At 43.0% G+C, this 18920-nt stretch overlaps 1 protein-coding gene across 2 annotated transcripts in view; it reads left to right on the top strand.

Moving 5' to 3' along the window:
• The window catches only part of MICAL2 (microtubule associated monooxygenase, calponin and LIM domain containing 2), a 185209-nt gene that overhangs the window by 158399 nt on the left and 7890 nt on the right, over positions 1 to 18920 (top strand). For both annotated transcript variants that reach the window (XM_083476265.1, XM_083476257.1), the window contains 5 exons: positions 4977 to 5074; positions 5995 to 7351; positions 12372 to 12466; positions 17221 to 17313; positions 18366 to 18459. In XM_083476265.1, coding sequence (XP_083332391.1) covers positions 4977 to 5074; positions 5995 to 7351; positions 12372 to 12466; positions 17221 to 17313; positions 18366 to 18459 — 1737 coding nt within the window. The remainder of the gene's footprint in view (positions 1 to 4976; positions 5075 to 5994; positions 7352 to 12371; positions 12467 to 17220; positions 17314 to 18365; positions 18460 to 18920) is intronic.

The raw sequence follows: 18920 nt of genomic DNA, 5'->3' as shown, positions 1-18920 counted from the left end.
CTTCCAGCAACTCTTGCAGCCAAGCTGGTGCCAAACATGTTGCTCTGCTTTCCTTTGGACCACATCTGTGAGGCTGATATTCTTGTCTGCGCAGCCCAAGACCTCCACACACTGCCCAGGTCACTTCAGTGCTGCTAACATAGCAAAACAAGCTTATGCATGGCTTTACATGGGGTCATGAAGTTAACAAAAGGAAAGTCTAACACTGAAGAAGCAGCAGCAGGAATGTCAGATATGAGAGAAGAACAATTTGCAGGTAGATACTCAAGAAGGAATCAGCGAGGGAAGAATAGATAGCTTTTTTGTCTACTGCCCCACACTGGTTCGGGTTATGTATTGCAAGCATTGTTGCTTTACTCTCAGTCATGAGCTGCTCACAGAAAGAAAGAAAGAAAGAAAGAAAGAAAGAAAGAAAGAAAGAAAGAAAGAAAGAAAGAAAGAAAGAAAGAAAAGGGTGACAAGTGGTTAAGGAGATGGGGCTTAACATGTTTGGGATGTTTTATGCTTAGAAGAAAGGGTGGTTGGGGAAGGATGATAATGGGATGCAGAGAGCATGGTAGGGAATTCTCCTCCCCCACATTATGCTAGAACCTGTGAAATCGATGGGAGATTCAGGACAAACAAAATCCTGTTTTCACACAGTACATAATAAATGCATGGAAAGAGTTGCCACAAGATGTGCTGGTAGCCACTGACTTAGATCAGATGGGCAGAAGATAGAACAGGATTTACTGGCAGATTGATAAGACAATGGCCAATAGTTCTCCTAATTGTCGCAGCAACAACAAAAGGCTTTTTCTTTCTAAATACGGCTGCTCTAATGAAGAAAGCATTGGGGGGGGGGAATCCAGGGATGGATTTTTATATGGAATGACTGCTAACTTCATTCACTAGTAAGAACAAACAATTGGGCTAAGCATGTTCTCAAATACACCTTGTTTCTTAATTCTAAGGTTGTTTCCCAAGCTGCTATTGTGCATCTGGCACTGACTGGTGGATTTTGGGGTTCTGGAAAACTGAAGCCTGCCCACATCTGGCTTCACAGCTTCAACCTGAGCTTAGACATAATTATGAAAGACCACTCTTACTTAGCTAACTAATCCTCAAGGTTCAGAGGTGCTATTCTGAATAGCAGCTGCTATAGAGCAAGCAGAGGGAGAGGATGTTGCCTTCATGCAGCCTTGTAGCTTGCAAAGTAAAACTAAATATAAAGTATGGTGATGCTGGCTACGGAACCTGTGGCTACAAGGCTCCTTTCAAGCCCAGCCAGTTGGCTTTCCAAGAAGCATGTAGTTGGCTACTGTTGTAAGCCAGACATTGGACTATGGTGGCTCTTTGGTCTGAATCAACAAAGCTGCTCTTACCTCCATTCCTTGAATCCTAGGATCTGAAGGTGATACTAAGAAATGTGGGGAAGAAGCACATTACAAGAAAACTGCTGGCAATCACTGGGATAGCATCACTGGGGTTAGAGTATGCATGAAAGGGTCGAGAACACTGTCTGTTCCAATGGTATTGGTTTAGTTTCAGTTGCTGATGCTGAGGTGAACGAAACACTAGGAGAGTCCTGCTCTCTGGATATCCTTGCCTATGAAAGTTAGCTGAAGGGAATTGGTCAAGCAGATAGAAGGGGTAGCTAATGCTTCTTTGCAGGAAGGGGTGGGAACTCTGAAGGAGGTGTTGGTGTGCTTATCCTCAAGAAGCCCTACCTAGCCCTGACCTATTGAACAACTACAGCTCAGTGGAGAAAACTGTCTGCCACCTTGCTCTCCTAAACATTGTTATTTAGACAAGCCTACCCAAATGTTCGAATACCCGCGACGGGGTGAGCTCCTGTTGCTCGGTCCCTGCTCCTCCCACCTAGCAGTTCAAAAGCACGTCAAAGTGCAAGTAGATAAATAGGTACCGCTCCGGCGGGAAGGTAAATGGCATTTCCGTGCGCTGCTCTGGTTCGCCAGAAGCGGTTTAGTCATGCTGGCCACATGACCCGGAAGCTGTATGCCGGCTCCCTCGGCCAATAAAGCGAGATGAGCGCCCCAACCCCAGAGTCGGCCACGACTGGACCTAATGGTCAGGGGTCCCTTTACCTTTACCTTTTACCCAGATGTTTAGCAAGTTGATGCAGGCTTCAATCTGTTATTAGTCTATTGTTATTTCAACTTTTTGAAAGTATCAGATCATTGTTGATCATTTTTCTTATTGATAATTTTATTGTTTTATATTTTTTGCAAACTGCTTGGAGGTTTTTGTTTTTTTTTAAATCAAGTGACTTACACATTTTATGAAATAAAATAATAAATAAACTATAGTCAATAAAATCCAGAGATAAAGAATTACACAACTTTTAGAAAACATCTGAAAGCTGTCCTGTTTTGGGAAGTTTTAAATGTTTGACATTTTGCTATGTTTTTATATGCACTGTAGGCCTCCCAGAGTGGCTGGGGTATAAATAATAAAATTATTCTTATTATTTATTATTATCCAGGACATCCCTTGCTTGTTTTAAATTTGCAGGCATCAGCTGGAGTCATTTTACTTGCCTTCTAGGACAATGAACTGTACTAACACTTATATTAATAAATGTGTTGATTTATCCAAAGCTGTGCAAATATTTCCTGCATTTACTATTTTGTTGAGAGAGAGAGAGAGAGAAATACACATTCGATATTAAGTTATGTGATCCAAGAATCCATATTGGAATAAACATTGTCTCCTACGTTGCAGAGAACAAAAACATTTCCTCCATTGCGTCTGAAATAAAAGATCTTTGACAGCTGCTGCTCTTGTCTCCTGCTGTGCTTAATTGGCACCACCAGGAGCAGAGCTCAGCCATTCAGTCAATGAAGGGATGGGGCGGGGGGGGGGGGCTTGAATTCCATTGTGGAAAAGTTGCCATTTGGTGGGGAAATGATGGAACAGCGGAAACTCTGCCACGCAATTCTTAAGGTAGGGCTAGGAAATTACTCGATGGCAAGCTGGCGATGGTTTATATGGCAATATTGTTAGCCAGCGAGACTTTCTGTTGCAGGGGTGAGAGGAGAACCTGACAGGGCCAGAAGACTGCAGTCAGGGAATCTGAATGTGGCAGCCAATTTGCAAAGCCATGGTAGAACTCGATAGTATTGAACATCCAATTTGGTGGTGTTGTTTTTAAAGCCCTAAAGCAGTTACATAGAAACAGCATCCTACAAGCTTCTCTGAGTGTGGGTAGTTTTCTATAATATTAATTGCACCAGAATAATTAGATTTCTTTTTTCACTCAGTGGCACAGGCTGTATTGTTGATTTTAACTCTTTCATGTTTAGTTTAACTGCCTATTTTATGGCTCCTTTACACTTTGGGAACTGATGAAAACTGAAAAGGGGATTGATTGCACATCTCTAAATAAAATAGGGATGCCAATATATGACTGGAGCAATGTGTAGACACCTCCTCCCATACCCACCAACCTGCATGCATGCTGAGGTCATCAAGCTGATGCCTCTCTCTAGAAACCACCCCCTGCAGACTTGAGGATTGTTGCAACAAGTAGTGGCAATGCAGCTATGGAAAGCCCCTTTCCCTGCAGGTGCAAAACGAAGCTTTATTTCACCTGGGTCAAAGACTCCTTTTGGCACCCCCCATACACATGTCTGGGAGCCTCAATGGTGCCTCTCTGGAGGCTTCACCAAGGGCAAAAAAACCCCAGCTAGTCCCCCCCATATCTACAGCACTGTTCACTCAGTCACCTTTCCTATTTTTTAGGCCCAGGGCAATTTTTTTCTTCAATTAACTGGGCATTTAAAAACATGTTTGCTATTGGGCATAGCACTCCAAACATAAGAACGTAAGAAGAGCCTTCTTGATCAGGCCAATGGCCCATCTCGTCCAGCATCCCCTTTTCACAGTGGCCAGCCAGATGCCTGGAGGAAACCAGCAAGCAGAAGATGAGCCCAAGAGCCTTCTCCATCCCCCTGGTTTCCAACAACTGGTATTCAGATGCATTGCTGCCTCTAATTGTGGAGGCAGAGCATAGCCTGTTGGGATTTTTGACTACATTCCATTCTGTGCAGCTTCACACAGACTCAATTAAGCATTGGCCAAAAGCCAAGATGACTGAGCAGAGAGGAGTTATTCTGCCTGGAGATATGAGACCTTGGATACAGCTCTCCCATTGGTTGAGGTCTCACGCAGGCATGATGACTTATGGCCTTACTGACTGGATAGTTTTGTTGGTCAGTGTGGTGTTCTGAGTTCTGAGAGTCGTTTGGAGTTTGTTAAGAGAGAGCTAGTTAAGATCCGTATCTGTTCTTGTATATAGTAACTTGTAGAGTCTGCTGTAAATAATAAACACCTCTAAGTAACCAAGTTACTGGTAGCAGCGTCTTGTTCCTGCTTCGTCCATCCTGCCTGCAACTGATTGCTTTCTGGAACTCTGCGTATGCTCTGCTAAGGTCCTGCAACAGGTCAAAGTTGCAAAACACCATTATAGCCATCATGGCTTGTAGCCTGGCTGGGGAGCAGAACGGAATGGTGGATACAGGAGAATATCATCATCATCATTTTGCTATGTCACTGTTATTGTTGTTGTTGTTGCTGCTGCTGCTGTTTTTCTGTGCCACCTAATTGATTAAAATGATTTTTAAAAAACAAAACAAAACACAATGCTATACTGTGGCAGGGAGCTGGATTGCGACCTTCAAGGTCCCACATGGTCTATATGGGCGGCATTGCTTGCCAGTTGGGTACCTGCAGTGCTTTTTTCGGGGGGGCGCGCAGGGGTATGCATACCCCTAAACATTTTGTGGATCTAAGTTTGGTCTCATTGAGGGGCAGTATTTCAATATGAGTGGGAAAATGAGAGTACTCCTAAACATTTTTTTTAGGGCGGGGGAAGCACTGGGTACCTGTAATGTGGAAGGGTAGTTTCAGTAGCATGGACTCCATGGATCTATTCCAGTGAACTCACTTTTATGGGTCCACTTTTCCCTTTGTAGATTTTCCTCTACTGTACAACAAGAAAAATGGGTCGTCTTCAAAGGATACCTCTGCCTGTGTTCAAAGTGACTTTAAGGATGAGGTCTTTCAGACAGAGGTATGAAGCAACACATTTTTAACAGTATGCTTTGTTGAAGAAGTGCAATATAATACTACAGTATAAATACTACAGGGTATTGCTGTAAATATGTATAGTTACGTATGTATAGCGTTTTTTGTTTTTTGTTGTATTTTTACAATGAGATGTATGGATGAAGTGTGGTTTGCAAACAAATAAACAAGATGTTTAGATTATAAATTATTTGTAGCTTATGCTTTCTTCAGTGGGTTAGTGCAACCATGGATGGGAGGGTCACTGTCCAGATCAGACGGAACTTGCCTCCTAGTGGTGAATAGTAGTTACACAAGCATAGTGCAATACAGTCGTACCTTGGTTTTCGAACAGCTTAGTTCTCGAACGTTTTGGCTCCCGAACACTGCAAACCCGGAAGTGAGTGTTCTGGTTTGCAAACTAGTTTTGGAAGCCAAATGTCCAGCGAGGATTCCATGGCTTCTGATTGGCTGAAGGAGCTTCCTGCAGCCAATCAGAAGCTGTTCTTTGGTTTCCGAATGTTTTTGAAGTTAAACGGACTTCCGGAATGAGTTCAGTCAGACTTCCAAGGTATGTCTGTCCAACGGCACCATCTTCTTGTTGTTTTTTAAAAATGGAAAACTTTTTTTAACCTACACTAACTGTTTGTCTGCTGGGTCTATATATATATTGCAGTGAACCCCTACAGACATCTGAATATCTAAATATCTTGACTGTCTCCCAGGGATATTTGGATAAAAGCAAGACCCTGCAGTTATGGTGTATTCCTTTTCCATTTTATTGGAATGTTTTTGTGAGGCTTTCTGGCATTTTTATGGGGGAGTGTATTTTTTCATGTAATTGTTTGAAAACACTCTCTAAATAGAAGCAAGGGTGACCTGGCTGCATTTTCCTCTAAAAATAATCATTTTATGCATTCCATACAGCTGACATCTCCTGACAAGAGTCCAGAAATTACAAGAGGACATTTCAAGCTACGCAGCCCAGCATTTCAAAGGAAAGGAAAAGCCAGAGATAAATCCAGTGAAATTGCATCCTATGTTCCTCACTATTCACTCCACAACTGCCCTGATAGCTTTCCATTGGCACATAACAAATCCACTTGTCACGTTGATCTGACTTCACCTCTCAGTTACCCTCAGCTTGAAGGCAAGGATTACAGAACTGAAGATGCACATTTAGGAAACTGGGTGATGAATAGTGAGCCACTGATCTCTCAGCTGTATACAAAGAATTCAGGGTTGTCCTCTGCAGACCCTGATGACGGGGATAAGAATGCCAAAGAACAGCATGACAAGCATTTGAACAAAGCTAAAAACAAGATAATGAGGAGGTTGACACTTTCAATGGAGCAGAAGCCCAGAAGACCTGCTCTGGATGATGCTGAGCTAGATATTACAAGAACGGAACATGACTGCCAAGGAATTCCAGACCAGAAGAATGCTTATTTTAACAGATATGAGAACATACCGAAACAATCCAGTTGTGGTCAATCTCAGAAGTTCTCAGATAACCATTCTCCGGTTTTGTCTCCTGGACAGACACTTTCAAAGAATGTTGGTGACTGTCCCAAAGAACACACTGCCACCCAGCCAAAATCGCCACTGAGGCTAATTGCCAAAGCTATAAAGAAATCCATCATAGAACCTCTTACTTCTCCTCCAGCAGGTTTGAAAAAGGCCCAGGACACACCTGCCAAATTTCCTTTGGAAAGCACATTTTTCAATTTCCCACAGGCCCTGGTTCGCTCTGCTAGTCTCAGATGCAGCAAGAATCATGGAGACTATAACATACAAACACAGGAGCTCAGTGTGTTGGATGATGCAGAAAAAAGACTTGGAACAAGGAGTTCAAATGGGTCTCATTTTTCCAGCAGTCCGAGAGAGGAATATTCATGTGTTGACAAAGGCACGTCTTTTCCTGTTTACAGTGTGCATAGCAGCCCTTCCCAGAGTCTTCATAAACCCGAACATTCCTCTTCTACCAATGCTGATGATGTGCCAACACTTCTAGAAAGGTTTACCCTTAAAGAGAACCTCTGGAAGTCTGCCAGGGATGAGTGGTGTGCTCACAATCAAAAGAACACCCGCTATTCATCTCTAAGGCACAGGAACAAAAACGCTGATGCTGTTTTGGATGGTCCTGAACAGAGGAACAATGTCTGGAACCTATTCAGCAGCTTTGGGAATAAAGGAGATGTCAAAGTTAAAAGCCCTGTGTCACCTTGTACCATCTTTGATGTTGATGAAGTACTAAATAGTTCTTCCAAAGGAGAATACTTGGGTAAGCAAACTCCCTCCTTTAAGATTTTTATTTCCAGTTGTTTTTTTAAACAAAGTATGTATAGTGCTTTAATGCAAGATTAAATCTTTAAACAATTTGCATAAAATAGTGTAAAATCCCATCTTGGGATTTTCTGTGGGCTAATGCCAATAGGTCCCCCTGCCCACCAGGACCTTTGGCAGGTGGAACTGGGAGTTTTGTGGCAGAGAAGTGACACCAGCATTGCTCTGTAGGCAGAGCCTGGCTGAGTGGTTTTGGGCTTGGGAAAATGAAACCTCTGCCCCCTGCAACCCTCCCAGCATGGCAGATCAAGGGTGCTGGGTTTTAGCCTTCTTATGTTTAGCTTTTCCCTTACTACCTTGTTGTATACCATCCTGGAAATGTTTCACATTGTAGGATGGGAAGTGTTTCGTTTTTAAAATGTAACCTATAAGAGCAATATGGTCCAGAAGAAAACAAATCCCAGTTGCCATGGCAATGCCTTTGACAATGATTTTCCAGCTGTTTGCGATATATAGAACAAATGCATGCATTTCTGCTATCTCCATGCCCCCGCTCCTTGTTGCTGGTGGAAAGGTGAAGACTCTTGACACATGGCAGGGGCCCATGCAGTTAAGTAGTTCATATATATTACGGCTCAGAGTCAATGACATCCCCATGGCAACTGTAGTGTGATCTGGTCTTCTGCTATAGTATGTGTGCTTCTACCAGATACATTCAATGCCACTTTTTTAAAAGGAGGAGGAGAAGGGGAGGGGAGAGGCAGGGAGCAGGTGGCCTTTTTATATCATATAGTTTTATTTTGAAATGAAATAAATAAAATAAAACTCCATCAATAAACACTCACACTCTTAACAACTTAACAGTACAAAACAGTCACAAGATGAGCAAATAAAGTTGCTAATTACAGTCCTTCGAATATCTGTAGTTTGCAGACAACTACAGTAAAACTAGCAGATGATCACTATATATAATATAAATAATAATTGATAGGAATATTAGGATGCTACTCTCTACTGCTTTGTCTTTTCTCTAGTGGAAATTGTACAGTCTTTACCAGGGCTCCCCCCACCCCCAGCCAGAACTGGTCAAAACTAAGTTCTGCCACCTCTCAGGTGGGCGCCATTGTTATTCTAAGAGAACAAGAGAGGTGCTCATTGTGAGTTCCAGCACCTCTTTTTCTAGAAAAATAGCACTGGTCTTTGCCAATCTGGTGCCCAGATCAGTGCCAGCCAGCACTGGCTGGGGTCAATACTGTAAGTGCTGTCCAAAACATCTTGGAGAACACAAAGTATAATGGAATATACTGCTGCAGTTGGCTGTTTTACTCTTCATGCTTAAGCGTGGTCTCTAGAATATGAATCCTAGTACATCAGGAGGTGCTATGGTCCTACAAAACACTTCCTATCATGGGTGTAGCAAGGATTTTTGTTAGTCTTTTGTTGGGGGTGCAGAACCTTAGTTAGCTATTTATTTTTCTTGATGGGGGGGAGCTGCCCCTCCCTGCCCCCCCGGCTATGCCCATGCTTCCTATCCTTGTAAAGCATTTTAATTATTGGATATATGAAAGGGAAGGGAGGGAGGGAGAAGGTTCTGGAGATCTCCACTTCTAGAGAGGGAAAAGGGGATCTTGATTCTGTTCCAAAGGCATATCAGGGTATCTTGAGGATTATAGCTTATTTCTTTAAATATGCTTCAGCAGCTTTGAGCACAAGGGTGTTTGGAGAAATGCCCATGTAGGCCCATCAAATTCAGTGCTTTTCAGAGTAAAAGAAGCTGATAATTAAGCAGGGTAATGATACGTGAATGCAACCGTTTTTTATATAACACACACTCCATTTGTCAAGCCTATTTTGCTGCAGTTGTTAACAAGGGGATGCTCCCGTTAACAACATGTCTTTGCCCTCATTGTTCACTTGCTCATAATTCCAGTAGTGCAATGCTGGCTTAATAGAGCCAGCTGGCCTCCAAGGCCATCCAATGGGAATTGAGTCACCGCCTTCAGCTGCACACTTGGCTTTCCATCATCTGGTCTAGCTCCACCACCCTGGGGACACGGGGGATTTGTAGCTGTCCTGGATCAGCAGAGCATCTTCAAGGGGTTGTTTCAGTTCGTTGTTTTCCCTTGATTCCAAAGATGGCAAAGGAATGGAATAGCCTTGGATATTCAGCCCATAACTCAAATTCACGAGCGCTATGAGTGCGTCTTGGCACACATAACTTCACATGCCTAGCCAATCCCAGAATGTAAACTCATAGGCTCACTGAGCCGGGAGTGTGCTGGGTTGTTTAAGCCCACATCTGTGAGGGAGGTGGAAAGAGATTCCTCTGATTCTCAAGGTATAGTTGGAATACTGAAGGGATCCTGCCAAAGTTACTTTTAGGATGTGGGTACCACTTCAGCACATAACAGCGCTGTGGCTACATCATGGACCCATGTTATGAAGAGTCCTGCAGGGGCTCCAACACCTTAAAGGTTACATCAGGTTTTATTGAGAAACAATAAGACCCTTGGTGCCATTTTCCTTTTGCCCAACTGCCCACCATTTGCCTGAGACTGCTTATGGACAATGGTGGGCTTTGCACAAAGGCCAACCCCCCCCCCATGCTGCCTTCCCAAAAAAAGGGTAAGGAGGTGTCTGGCTTTGGGAAGGAGGCACAAGGCTCTGGCAGGGTCCCAGAGCCCTCACATCTCCTTCCCAAGGCCCAACGCCTTGCTTACTGGGCTTTGAGACAGTGCCCCCTCAGCTCAGTGCCCGGTGTGGGCATACCACTCACACAGCCCTAAATTTGCCCATCATGGACTGGGAGTTGCAGTGTGTCATCCTTCCAAACAGGAGTGTTCTAGGTCCTTTAACAAAAGAGCCTTCCCCCTCTTTACATCTTTTCTGATCGGTGAGCAACATGGCTTCTCGATTAATGTTTTCTTCCTGCAGCTCCTTGCCTACTCCAGCACTTAGTTTTTAAACTCCTTTTGGTGTAAAATGTAGCCAGGAAGGTGAAAAGGCACAGTGAGCCATGGGTATGTGCCCACTCTTGCAAAACACAAGTACAGTGGTACCTCAGGTTACATACGCTGCAGGTTACATACGCATCAGGTTACAGACTCTGCTAACCCAGAAATAGTGCTTCAGGTTAAGAACTTTGCTTCAGGATGAGAACAGAAATCGTGCTCCGGCAGTGCAGAGGCAGCAGGAAGCCCCATTAGCTAAAGTGGTGCTTCAGGTTAAGAACAGTTTCAGGTTAAGAACGGACCTCCAGAGCGAATTAAGTACTTAACCTGAGGTACCACTGTAACCTTGCAATCATCATCTAGTAAGTAACCTGTCTGTGTCAAAGGACACTTGAAAAGAAATGTTTCGGCCCTTGGGGCAGCAGGGGATAGACTCATTTTAGTTCTAGTTATCCCCAAAATCTATAACCTTCTCTACCAACCACATTGTCCTTCCTAACAAATGTTGCATTCATGCAATGGATTATAGTAAATAGGAACATACATAGCCATATTGGGGAGGATCACTGTGTGTGTGTGTGTGTGTGTGTGTGTGTGTGTGTGTGTGTGTGTGTGTGTGTATAGATTTAAACAAAGCATGTCATCCTTAATTCCCCCCCCATTTTCCTCCCTCCCCCCACCCTCCCCCACAACACCCCCCCCCCACAACTTCCCTCAGTTCTAGTCTTTGGTTTATTTGTGAATACTGTTCTCTGCATGTTACAAAAATGTATAAATCCTTAATTTGTTTAACTAATTATTGTCAATAAAAAGTTTGTGAATGTTTATTCAAAATTGGGTCAGATCACTTGTCCATGTAACTCAGTATTCCCTACACTGACAGACAGTGGCTTTCTAGGGTTACAGACAGGAGTCTCTCCCAGCCCTACCTGGAGATGCCAGGAATCAAACCCAAGACCTTCTGCCATGCAGTGCAGATGCTCTACCACTAAGCCTCACACTTCCTTAGTTACATCCTTCAGTTATCCTGCTTGTGCCAAGAAGCCCTCAGTCATTTTAGGATGCATATGCTTGCCACTCACTGTCTGACCAGAGTCTAATCCAGGTGTTAATCATTAATCCTGCAGCAAGTTAAGTGTATCACCAGATGTTCCCTGTACCTTTTCTGTTTTCTTAGAGAGGAGGAAGAAATGAATTAGCCATTAAAAAAAAAATCATGTGGAAATTTACAGGCCTGTTAAAACACTATGCTGATGAAAAGAGAGAAAATATAATTTTGTGGCCCAAAATTGAAAGCAATTTGAATCTCTGAACACAGGTCTCAGCCTGAACTTTCAGTTTGAGTGAAATCTGTGGAAGAATGCATCATTGTGGTCTGTGTATTCATTATGTACAGCATTTACTGTTCCACACACAGTGTGATAATCTTGAGCGAGGGAGAGAAAATATATATGTGACATTTGTTTAGGCCTAATTAATGAAATATTTATGTTGCATGAGGCCGTGTGATAAAACCTCCTCGGTGAAGCCCATTTGCTTCTGATTATATTTGTGACTTTTTTTATATGACCAGACATTCTGACGCCAGCTCTTTTACACTGAGCAGATGTCACAGAGTAAAAATGGGTGCCAGATGCTACAAACCACATAAGGGTAATTTGTTTAAGAGCTGGCTCAGACTTGGTGCATTCAATTAGCCCGCATGGTGAGCCTTAGACAATCATTTAGATAACACGGCTAACTTCAGATATGCATTTTAATAACAGATCTGATTTTTTGAATGGAAGCCTGAGCCGTCGTACAATGGAAGTAGGAGTTAACTGATTCGTACATAAAACTTGATATGTTTGCAAGGGTAGCTGTGGCCAAGGACTTGCCAAGCAGTGAAGGCCTTGAACAGTTGCCAAAAGCTTAATTAATGTAATTAGCCAGTGTTCCAAATTGCTGCTAGGTATAGCCTTGCAAAGCCGCAAGCAGGTGCAGTCTCAGAAGCTATGGGGGGAAATCCACTTAAAGCCCAGGTTGAGAATACTGCCTGCGCCACTGAGCTTTCTGTTCCTCTTTCAGGTTCTGAACATTTACCTGCCAGAAAACAAGTCGTTGACTATTGCTCTTCATCCACTGACAGCGAATTAGAAGGCAGGTCCTCACTGCCACGCAAGGTAACGTTTTCAATGCTTCCCTCCCCATATTGGAAGCATAAAATGAACTCTGTGATTTACTACTGAGTGTCAAGAACCAAAGGGCATTACAATAGTTCCTCTCATCCACAGAACTGGCACAAGAGGTCAGGTATTTGCCTGGAGCCCCACTTCAGACAATGGGGTCCCCAGGGAATAATCACAGCTAGCTAAAATGACAAAGGGAGGGAGAGACAGTCTGGAAGGACAATGTAATAAATGAACAAGTGCTGGCAGCCACAGTGAAGAAATCACAGCAGCAATTGTTGTTCTTATTATTTATTAATTTACAAACCACTTAATGCCAAAATAAGACTTCCAGCCTCCGCCAATGACACTGCTGGGTTGCCAACTTCTTTGTGGTGTTGATTTTTTCAGATGTTTTTAGTGGTTCTTGTTTTTATCAGTAAGCTGCCTCATGTGCCATTAGGGGGAAAGGTGGGGCATAAATAAATATATTATTGCAAATATTAATACTGCAGAGTTTGAAGTGACTGGATGCATAAAAACTGACTCTTTTTGGAATGAAACATTGTCCAGACCCATTAGATATTATTCAAAACTTTACCTGCAGAACTTCTTCCAAAACAGAACAAAAACAGCAAAGATACATCCAAATAATTCTATATAATATCTTGTGTTGTCCAGCACAGGCTCAGTATCTTAAAAATAACTTTACCCAGGATTCCATTACAGCCTCCATTATAGCCTGAGGCCATGTGCTCCTGGAGAGCTTCATTTAGAAGAAGAAGAAGAAGAGTTTGGATTTGATATCCCACCTTTCACTCCCTTTAAGGAGTCTCAAAGCGGCTAACATTCTCCTTTCCCTTCCTCCCCCACAACAAACACTCTGTGAGGTGAGTGGGGCTGCGAGACTTCAAAGAAGTGTGACTAGCCCAAGGTCACCCAGCAGCTGCATGTGGAGGAGCGGGGAAGCGAACCCGGTTCCCCAGATTACGAGACTACTGCTCTTAACCACTACACCACACTGGCTCTCCATTTACACGCCCCTACTTCCATAGCAGGTGGCGCTGTGGTCTAAACCACTGAGCCTAGGGCTTACCGATTAGAAGGTCGGCGGTTTGAATCCCCATGACGGGGTGAGCTCCCATTGCTTGGTTCCAGCTCCTGCCAGCCTAGCAGTTCGAATGCACATCAAAGTGCAAGCAGATAAATAGGTACCACTCCGGTGGGAAGGTAAACGGTGTTTCCGTGCACTGCTCTGGTTTTGCCAGAAGCGGTTTAGTCATGCTAGCCACATGACCCGGAAAAACTGTCTGCGGACAATCATCGGCTCCCTCGGCCAATAAAGCGAGATGAGCGCCGCAACCCCAGAGTCGTTCGCGACTGGACTTAACTGTCAGGGGTCCTTTGCCTTTTTTACTTCCACAGAGTGCAGTGAAATTTCCCCAGAGTTAGCAATACACATTTAGGCATTTTCCATTTCTGTGCCAATTAAATAATTATACTTAACATATGTAATAACAACAACACCATCATCAAAAGAACATAATAAAAAGCACTTCTGGGTCAGGCGGAAGGCCTATCTAGTCTAGGGATGTGTTTCCCACAACAGCCAGCTGAATGCCTCTGAGCCCACAAGTGGAATATGAGAGCAACAATGCTTTTCCCAATTCTGGTTCCCTGCAAACCGGTACTCAAAGGCATGCTGCCTCAAATATATATACATATACATATACATATACATATACATATACATATACATATACATATACATATACATATACATATACATATACGTATGTATGTATGTATATGTGTGTGTGTGTTTTACATAACATAGTGTAAATAAATGTAAAATACTTACTTAAATATACAGATAAAATTAGAAACCAATTACGCAGAGTGAGTGGATTTCACTGCTCCCCTCTTTCAATGCTTTTGTCTGCGCAAACATTTCAACTTGGCAGATGGAACAATTCCCCCCTCTTCCCTTCTTGTGCTGTTCTGGGGGTTCTCCTGACCCCCCCCCAGCCCCACCTGAGCCAATTTTAGGAGTGCACGGGGCAGGAGAGGAGAGAAACCCCCACTGTGCAAGTGGGAAGTCTTTGTGCAAGGCTTCTACTGAAAGATCTCTTTAGTTGAATCCCACCAAACCACATTGCTTGTCTGGGTAGGCTTGCCGAAATGAAGTAAGTTTTCAGTGGGCATCTAAAACAGTACAGTGAGGGTGCCTGTCTGGTGATAATATAGCCAGGAGTTCAGAGCATGGTTGCTGCCACACTAAAAAACTAGTTTCTTGTAAATGAGAAATGAACATTACGTGGCACTTGCAAACGCGAATATTTTGCAGATTGTCATTGATTGAGGAGGTACGTATGAGGCAAGGCAATCCTTCAAGCAAACTGGTCCCAAGCTGTTACAAACTTAATAAACTAATAGTTTCAGTAATATGGCTTTAACGTGTATATTGGTCCATGTGGCAATGACATGTTTATTGGAGTAACAAGCAGAATAAAATTAACCAAACGTAGATTGGAAGAGTTAAAACCAGTTATCTTCCTTATTGCTGTAGGCTGGAAAATAATTAAGCCAGATAAAAATGCATGGTCCCCCAGCTGGAATTGAGGTTATAATCAAGTCAAAAAGTAGTATAAATCAAGTGATGTAAAGAGGATTGCTTCTGTGTGATTTTGTAGATACTGTTGTATTTTTCTTTTTTGGATATATTTTACTAGAAAATAAATGAAAATGATGCCAAAGTGATGAGTTTGCTACACGTACTGTAACTGATACTAGTGCAAGAAGTATAAAAGGATGCATTTCTGCCAAGATTCAAGATAGGCCCTGACGGCACAGGGTTTCAACTGTGCCCTTGGAGAACAGTGCCTTTGAGAACAAGTTCTTTGCTGGTGATGCTAACTGGGCTGAGTTTGGAGCCAGGCATGCACTTTTTGTTCTTGCTGATATTTGCAGTGGTGTTCTATCTACGGCAATCTTTTACCAGCTGGTTTGTCTCCCACCTTTTCCACTCCATTTCCAAGCATCTCCTACACAAATATGTGTGTAACGGCTGTGCTCTACCTCCACTGTCAGTGGCATATGCTGGGAGCTGCAGGTGGGCAGTGTGCACTCATGTCCAGCTTGCAGGCTTCCCACAGGCATCTGGTCGGCAACTGTGGGAACAGGATGCTGGACTGGATAGGCCAATGGCCTGATCCCCAGCAGGCTCGCCTTACACTTAACAAATGCCAAGAGACAATTTTGGAACCCTGAAGGGGAGAAGCAGCCAGGAGAGTGAACTTTGCTTTATATATTGTTATGGGCTTGTGGGAGGCCAGATTCCCCTAAATTCCTGAGGGCCAGATTCTCCCCATAATTCCTGGATTTAGTAGAAGTTAGAATTAATCAAGTGTTGATTAAACATTGCCAAATTTAGATATGCTAATGAGCCAAGCCAGCTCACAGAGCTAGCTGGATAGGCTATTAGCCGGGGACAAAGGCCAGTCATGGCCTATCAAGGAAACCATCAGAGGGCAAGACTGCCAGTCTGCGTGCTTCTTTGCTGGGTGCTAATGGGCAGATACAAAGGCTAGGTCAGGCATAGGCAAACTCGGCCCTCTAGATGTTTTGGGGACTACAACTCCCATCATCCCTAGCTAACAGGACCAGTGGACAGAGATAATGGGACTTGTAGTCTCAAAACATCTGGAGGGCTGAGTTTGCCTATGCCTGGGCTAGGTTTATGGTTTCAGCTTTGAATGATGTAGGTTTTGGGGAGGTCCTTGGAGTCAATTAGCAGCAAGAAGGAGAAAGAGAGGCAGAACTCCATATGAGCTGAGGATAACGGGTTAGAACTAAGAGACACAGAAGATGGCTTATTGCTGTCCTTTGAATCCAATGCTATCCTTAAGGGAGAAGCCAGACGCTCACAGGATGTGAATGTTCTGCAATCCCTCCATCTAGATGTGGGTTGTATATAAAACCATATATCATAAAGACACCACAGTCTCTGCTGTGCCTAATTCCTGAAGGACACACAAACCCTGAGTAAGTGCCTGGACCCCTGGAATCTCACAACACTCAGATATAGAGATAGTGTGCAACAATATGTAAAGGGATAGATACATGAAAAGAAACATGTTTGGCACAATCATGCCTCTGTGTGTTTAGGAAAACTCTATAAAGTTATAAGCAGTCTGGTTATTAAATTGCAAATAGTCTTTGACCTTCAGTTTGAAAGCTCTTCATGCTCTATCTACTGTTTCACATGGTTTTCCCCACAATTATCCCACTTTCAAAATAGGTATTGCTCTATCTACATCTCGTTCTTGGTGAGCGTCTCCATGCATGGCAAACTATCATCTCATAAACCTAGTAGGCCAAACTGTCATCTGAATCCTGGCTGCTTTTCTCATCAAAATATATGCTCCTCTTCTTCCACAATGGACTGACTTATTAGCATTTTGCAGATATAGCAAGTAGGTCAAGATTTGAGTGGCAACTTTGCACTCCCTAGAGTTACTTTTTAGTCACCAAGATAATTTGTCTTGGTCTTACAGATGTGCAGTTTCATCTTCATTGATGGAACATTATTGACAGAAAATGCTAATGCCTAGCTAAGATTGCAGTAAGGTCCCTATTGATGAGGACAAATGGCTCAGAATGTGCCTGGCCAACACAGTCAAAAACTACTTAACATCCACATTAAAAGAAAAGTCTATGAAAAGCTGTGGCTAAGTACAAAGTATTGATTACCTCTCTCTTTTTTGTAGACAAAAAGAACTCTGAGAAGAAACAGAAAGTTGGAAAAGGAAACAAAGCAACTGGTTAAACAAGAGGAACTAAAGAGGCTCCATAAAGCACAGGTCATTAGGAGTTCCTTTTGATAGAACCATTTTTTGTGATGGTACTCACTGGTATAGTGTATTTACTGCCCATTGCACTCATTTTGTTTTGGCACCTGTGGCATTTTTATCAACATATGAGTACTGGCACCTCATTTTTATTTTACAAAAAAGAAGCACTGCATAAAACTGGCAGCCAAACCAAATGCATTTCGTGGTGGCTGGTTGGTAAATTTAAGAACTTGTGGGAGAAACCAAAATAGCATTGCCTGAGGCGGATACACAGCCCACAGTCCTCTCTGGCTCCCATTCCCCTTTATGTGCCTCCATATAGTCATCGATGTTCTTTGTTTTCACCCGTATAACTCATGGTGGTTACAGCCACATATTCTTTTAACTATTGGAAACTGTGATTTTTCTAATATGCAGCCCCTGTCTCTCTTGAGCTGGTGTGGCGAATGAGCATGTTGTATTTCCCAGATTGAGTAGAAGTTTACCACTACATATATAGTGCCCCCAAAACACTTACGCAGGGTGGAATCTGGTAATACTGCCAGTCTGGGACAATGCAGGTGTATTTATAAGATCCCAAATCCTTTCCTGCCATTCCTTTTTCTCCCTGGCATCAGATGGGCAGGGCATAAACAAGCAAACAAATATTATTTTGTTTGTTTGTTTTCATATGCCAGAGCCATTCAGATAAATTCACTTGCCTGTATTTAAAGGGGATATTTGTTAGGTGATTAAGATGATGTTGGGGAAATGGCAGTGATGCCTAGAGCTCAGTGACCGACATGTGTTGGATACTGTATGTTGTGAACTACCCTGTGATCACCAGATGAAGGGCAGTATACAAATTTAATAAATAATAATGCTGAAGCTCCAAAGCAAAGCCCCCAATACTTCCAGTTTACCATTTCTTGGATGGGACAGTCAGTCCCTGCCTGTGACTTTCATATGCCCAATCAGAGTAGAAAACACTGACTCAGACAGACCGATATGGTAGCTTCATATATTCCTAAGTACTCCTTTGGCAAATTTGTTGTTTGAAACATATGTATGAATCTGTCCAGGCTATCCAGCGACTACTGGAAGAAGTGGAGGAGAAGCAGCGAGCTCTGGAGGTGTATGGTGTTCAGCTCGAGAGGGAACTACGAGGAGAATCAGGTAAACAGAGCAGTAAATCTGAGGCTATCCGAAGAATATGCTAGCTTTCCTGGTGATTGTACATCTGGTTTTGAAAATTTCATGGAATTTAGCTTTCTATTCAGTTTGCAACTTCTGGTATAGATCTGATGGGCAAAGTATGGAGCTGGGGTTGAGGAAACTGTTGTTAAAACATTTCCCTGGAAGCTATAGTCTGATGCATGTGACTGCAAGCTGACCCTGATCACAGAGTTGAATTTTCAGGCTGCAGTGAGGTGAAATGTTTAACATTCAAGAGCAGCCTGGCCACAAGAGGGAGATCCTCAGACAATTTCTTTGATTTCAGTTTGCTCAGCTCACATTTTCTTTTGTGAGTTAGCCTTTAGTATAAAACTCATGCATTTTCTATGATAACAAATGTATAAGAGCACAGATTTTGGTTACAGTGTTTTATTTAATCCTGGAAACAGAATCTTCATCCC

The sequence above is a fragment of the Podarcis liolepis genome (assembly GCF_965112155.1).
Source record: "Podarcis liolepis genome assembly, chromosome: 1".
NCBI lineage: Eukaryota > Metazoa > Chordata > Lepidosauria > Squamata > Lacertidae > Podarcis > Podarcis liolepis.
This window is presented reverse-complemented; position numbering and strand designations above follow the sequence as displayed.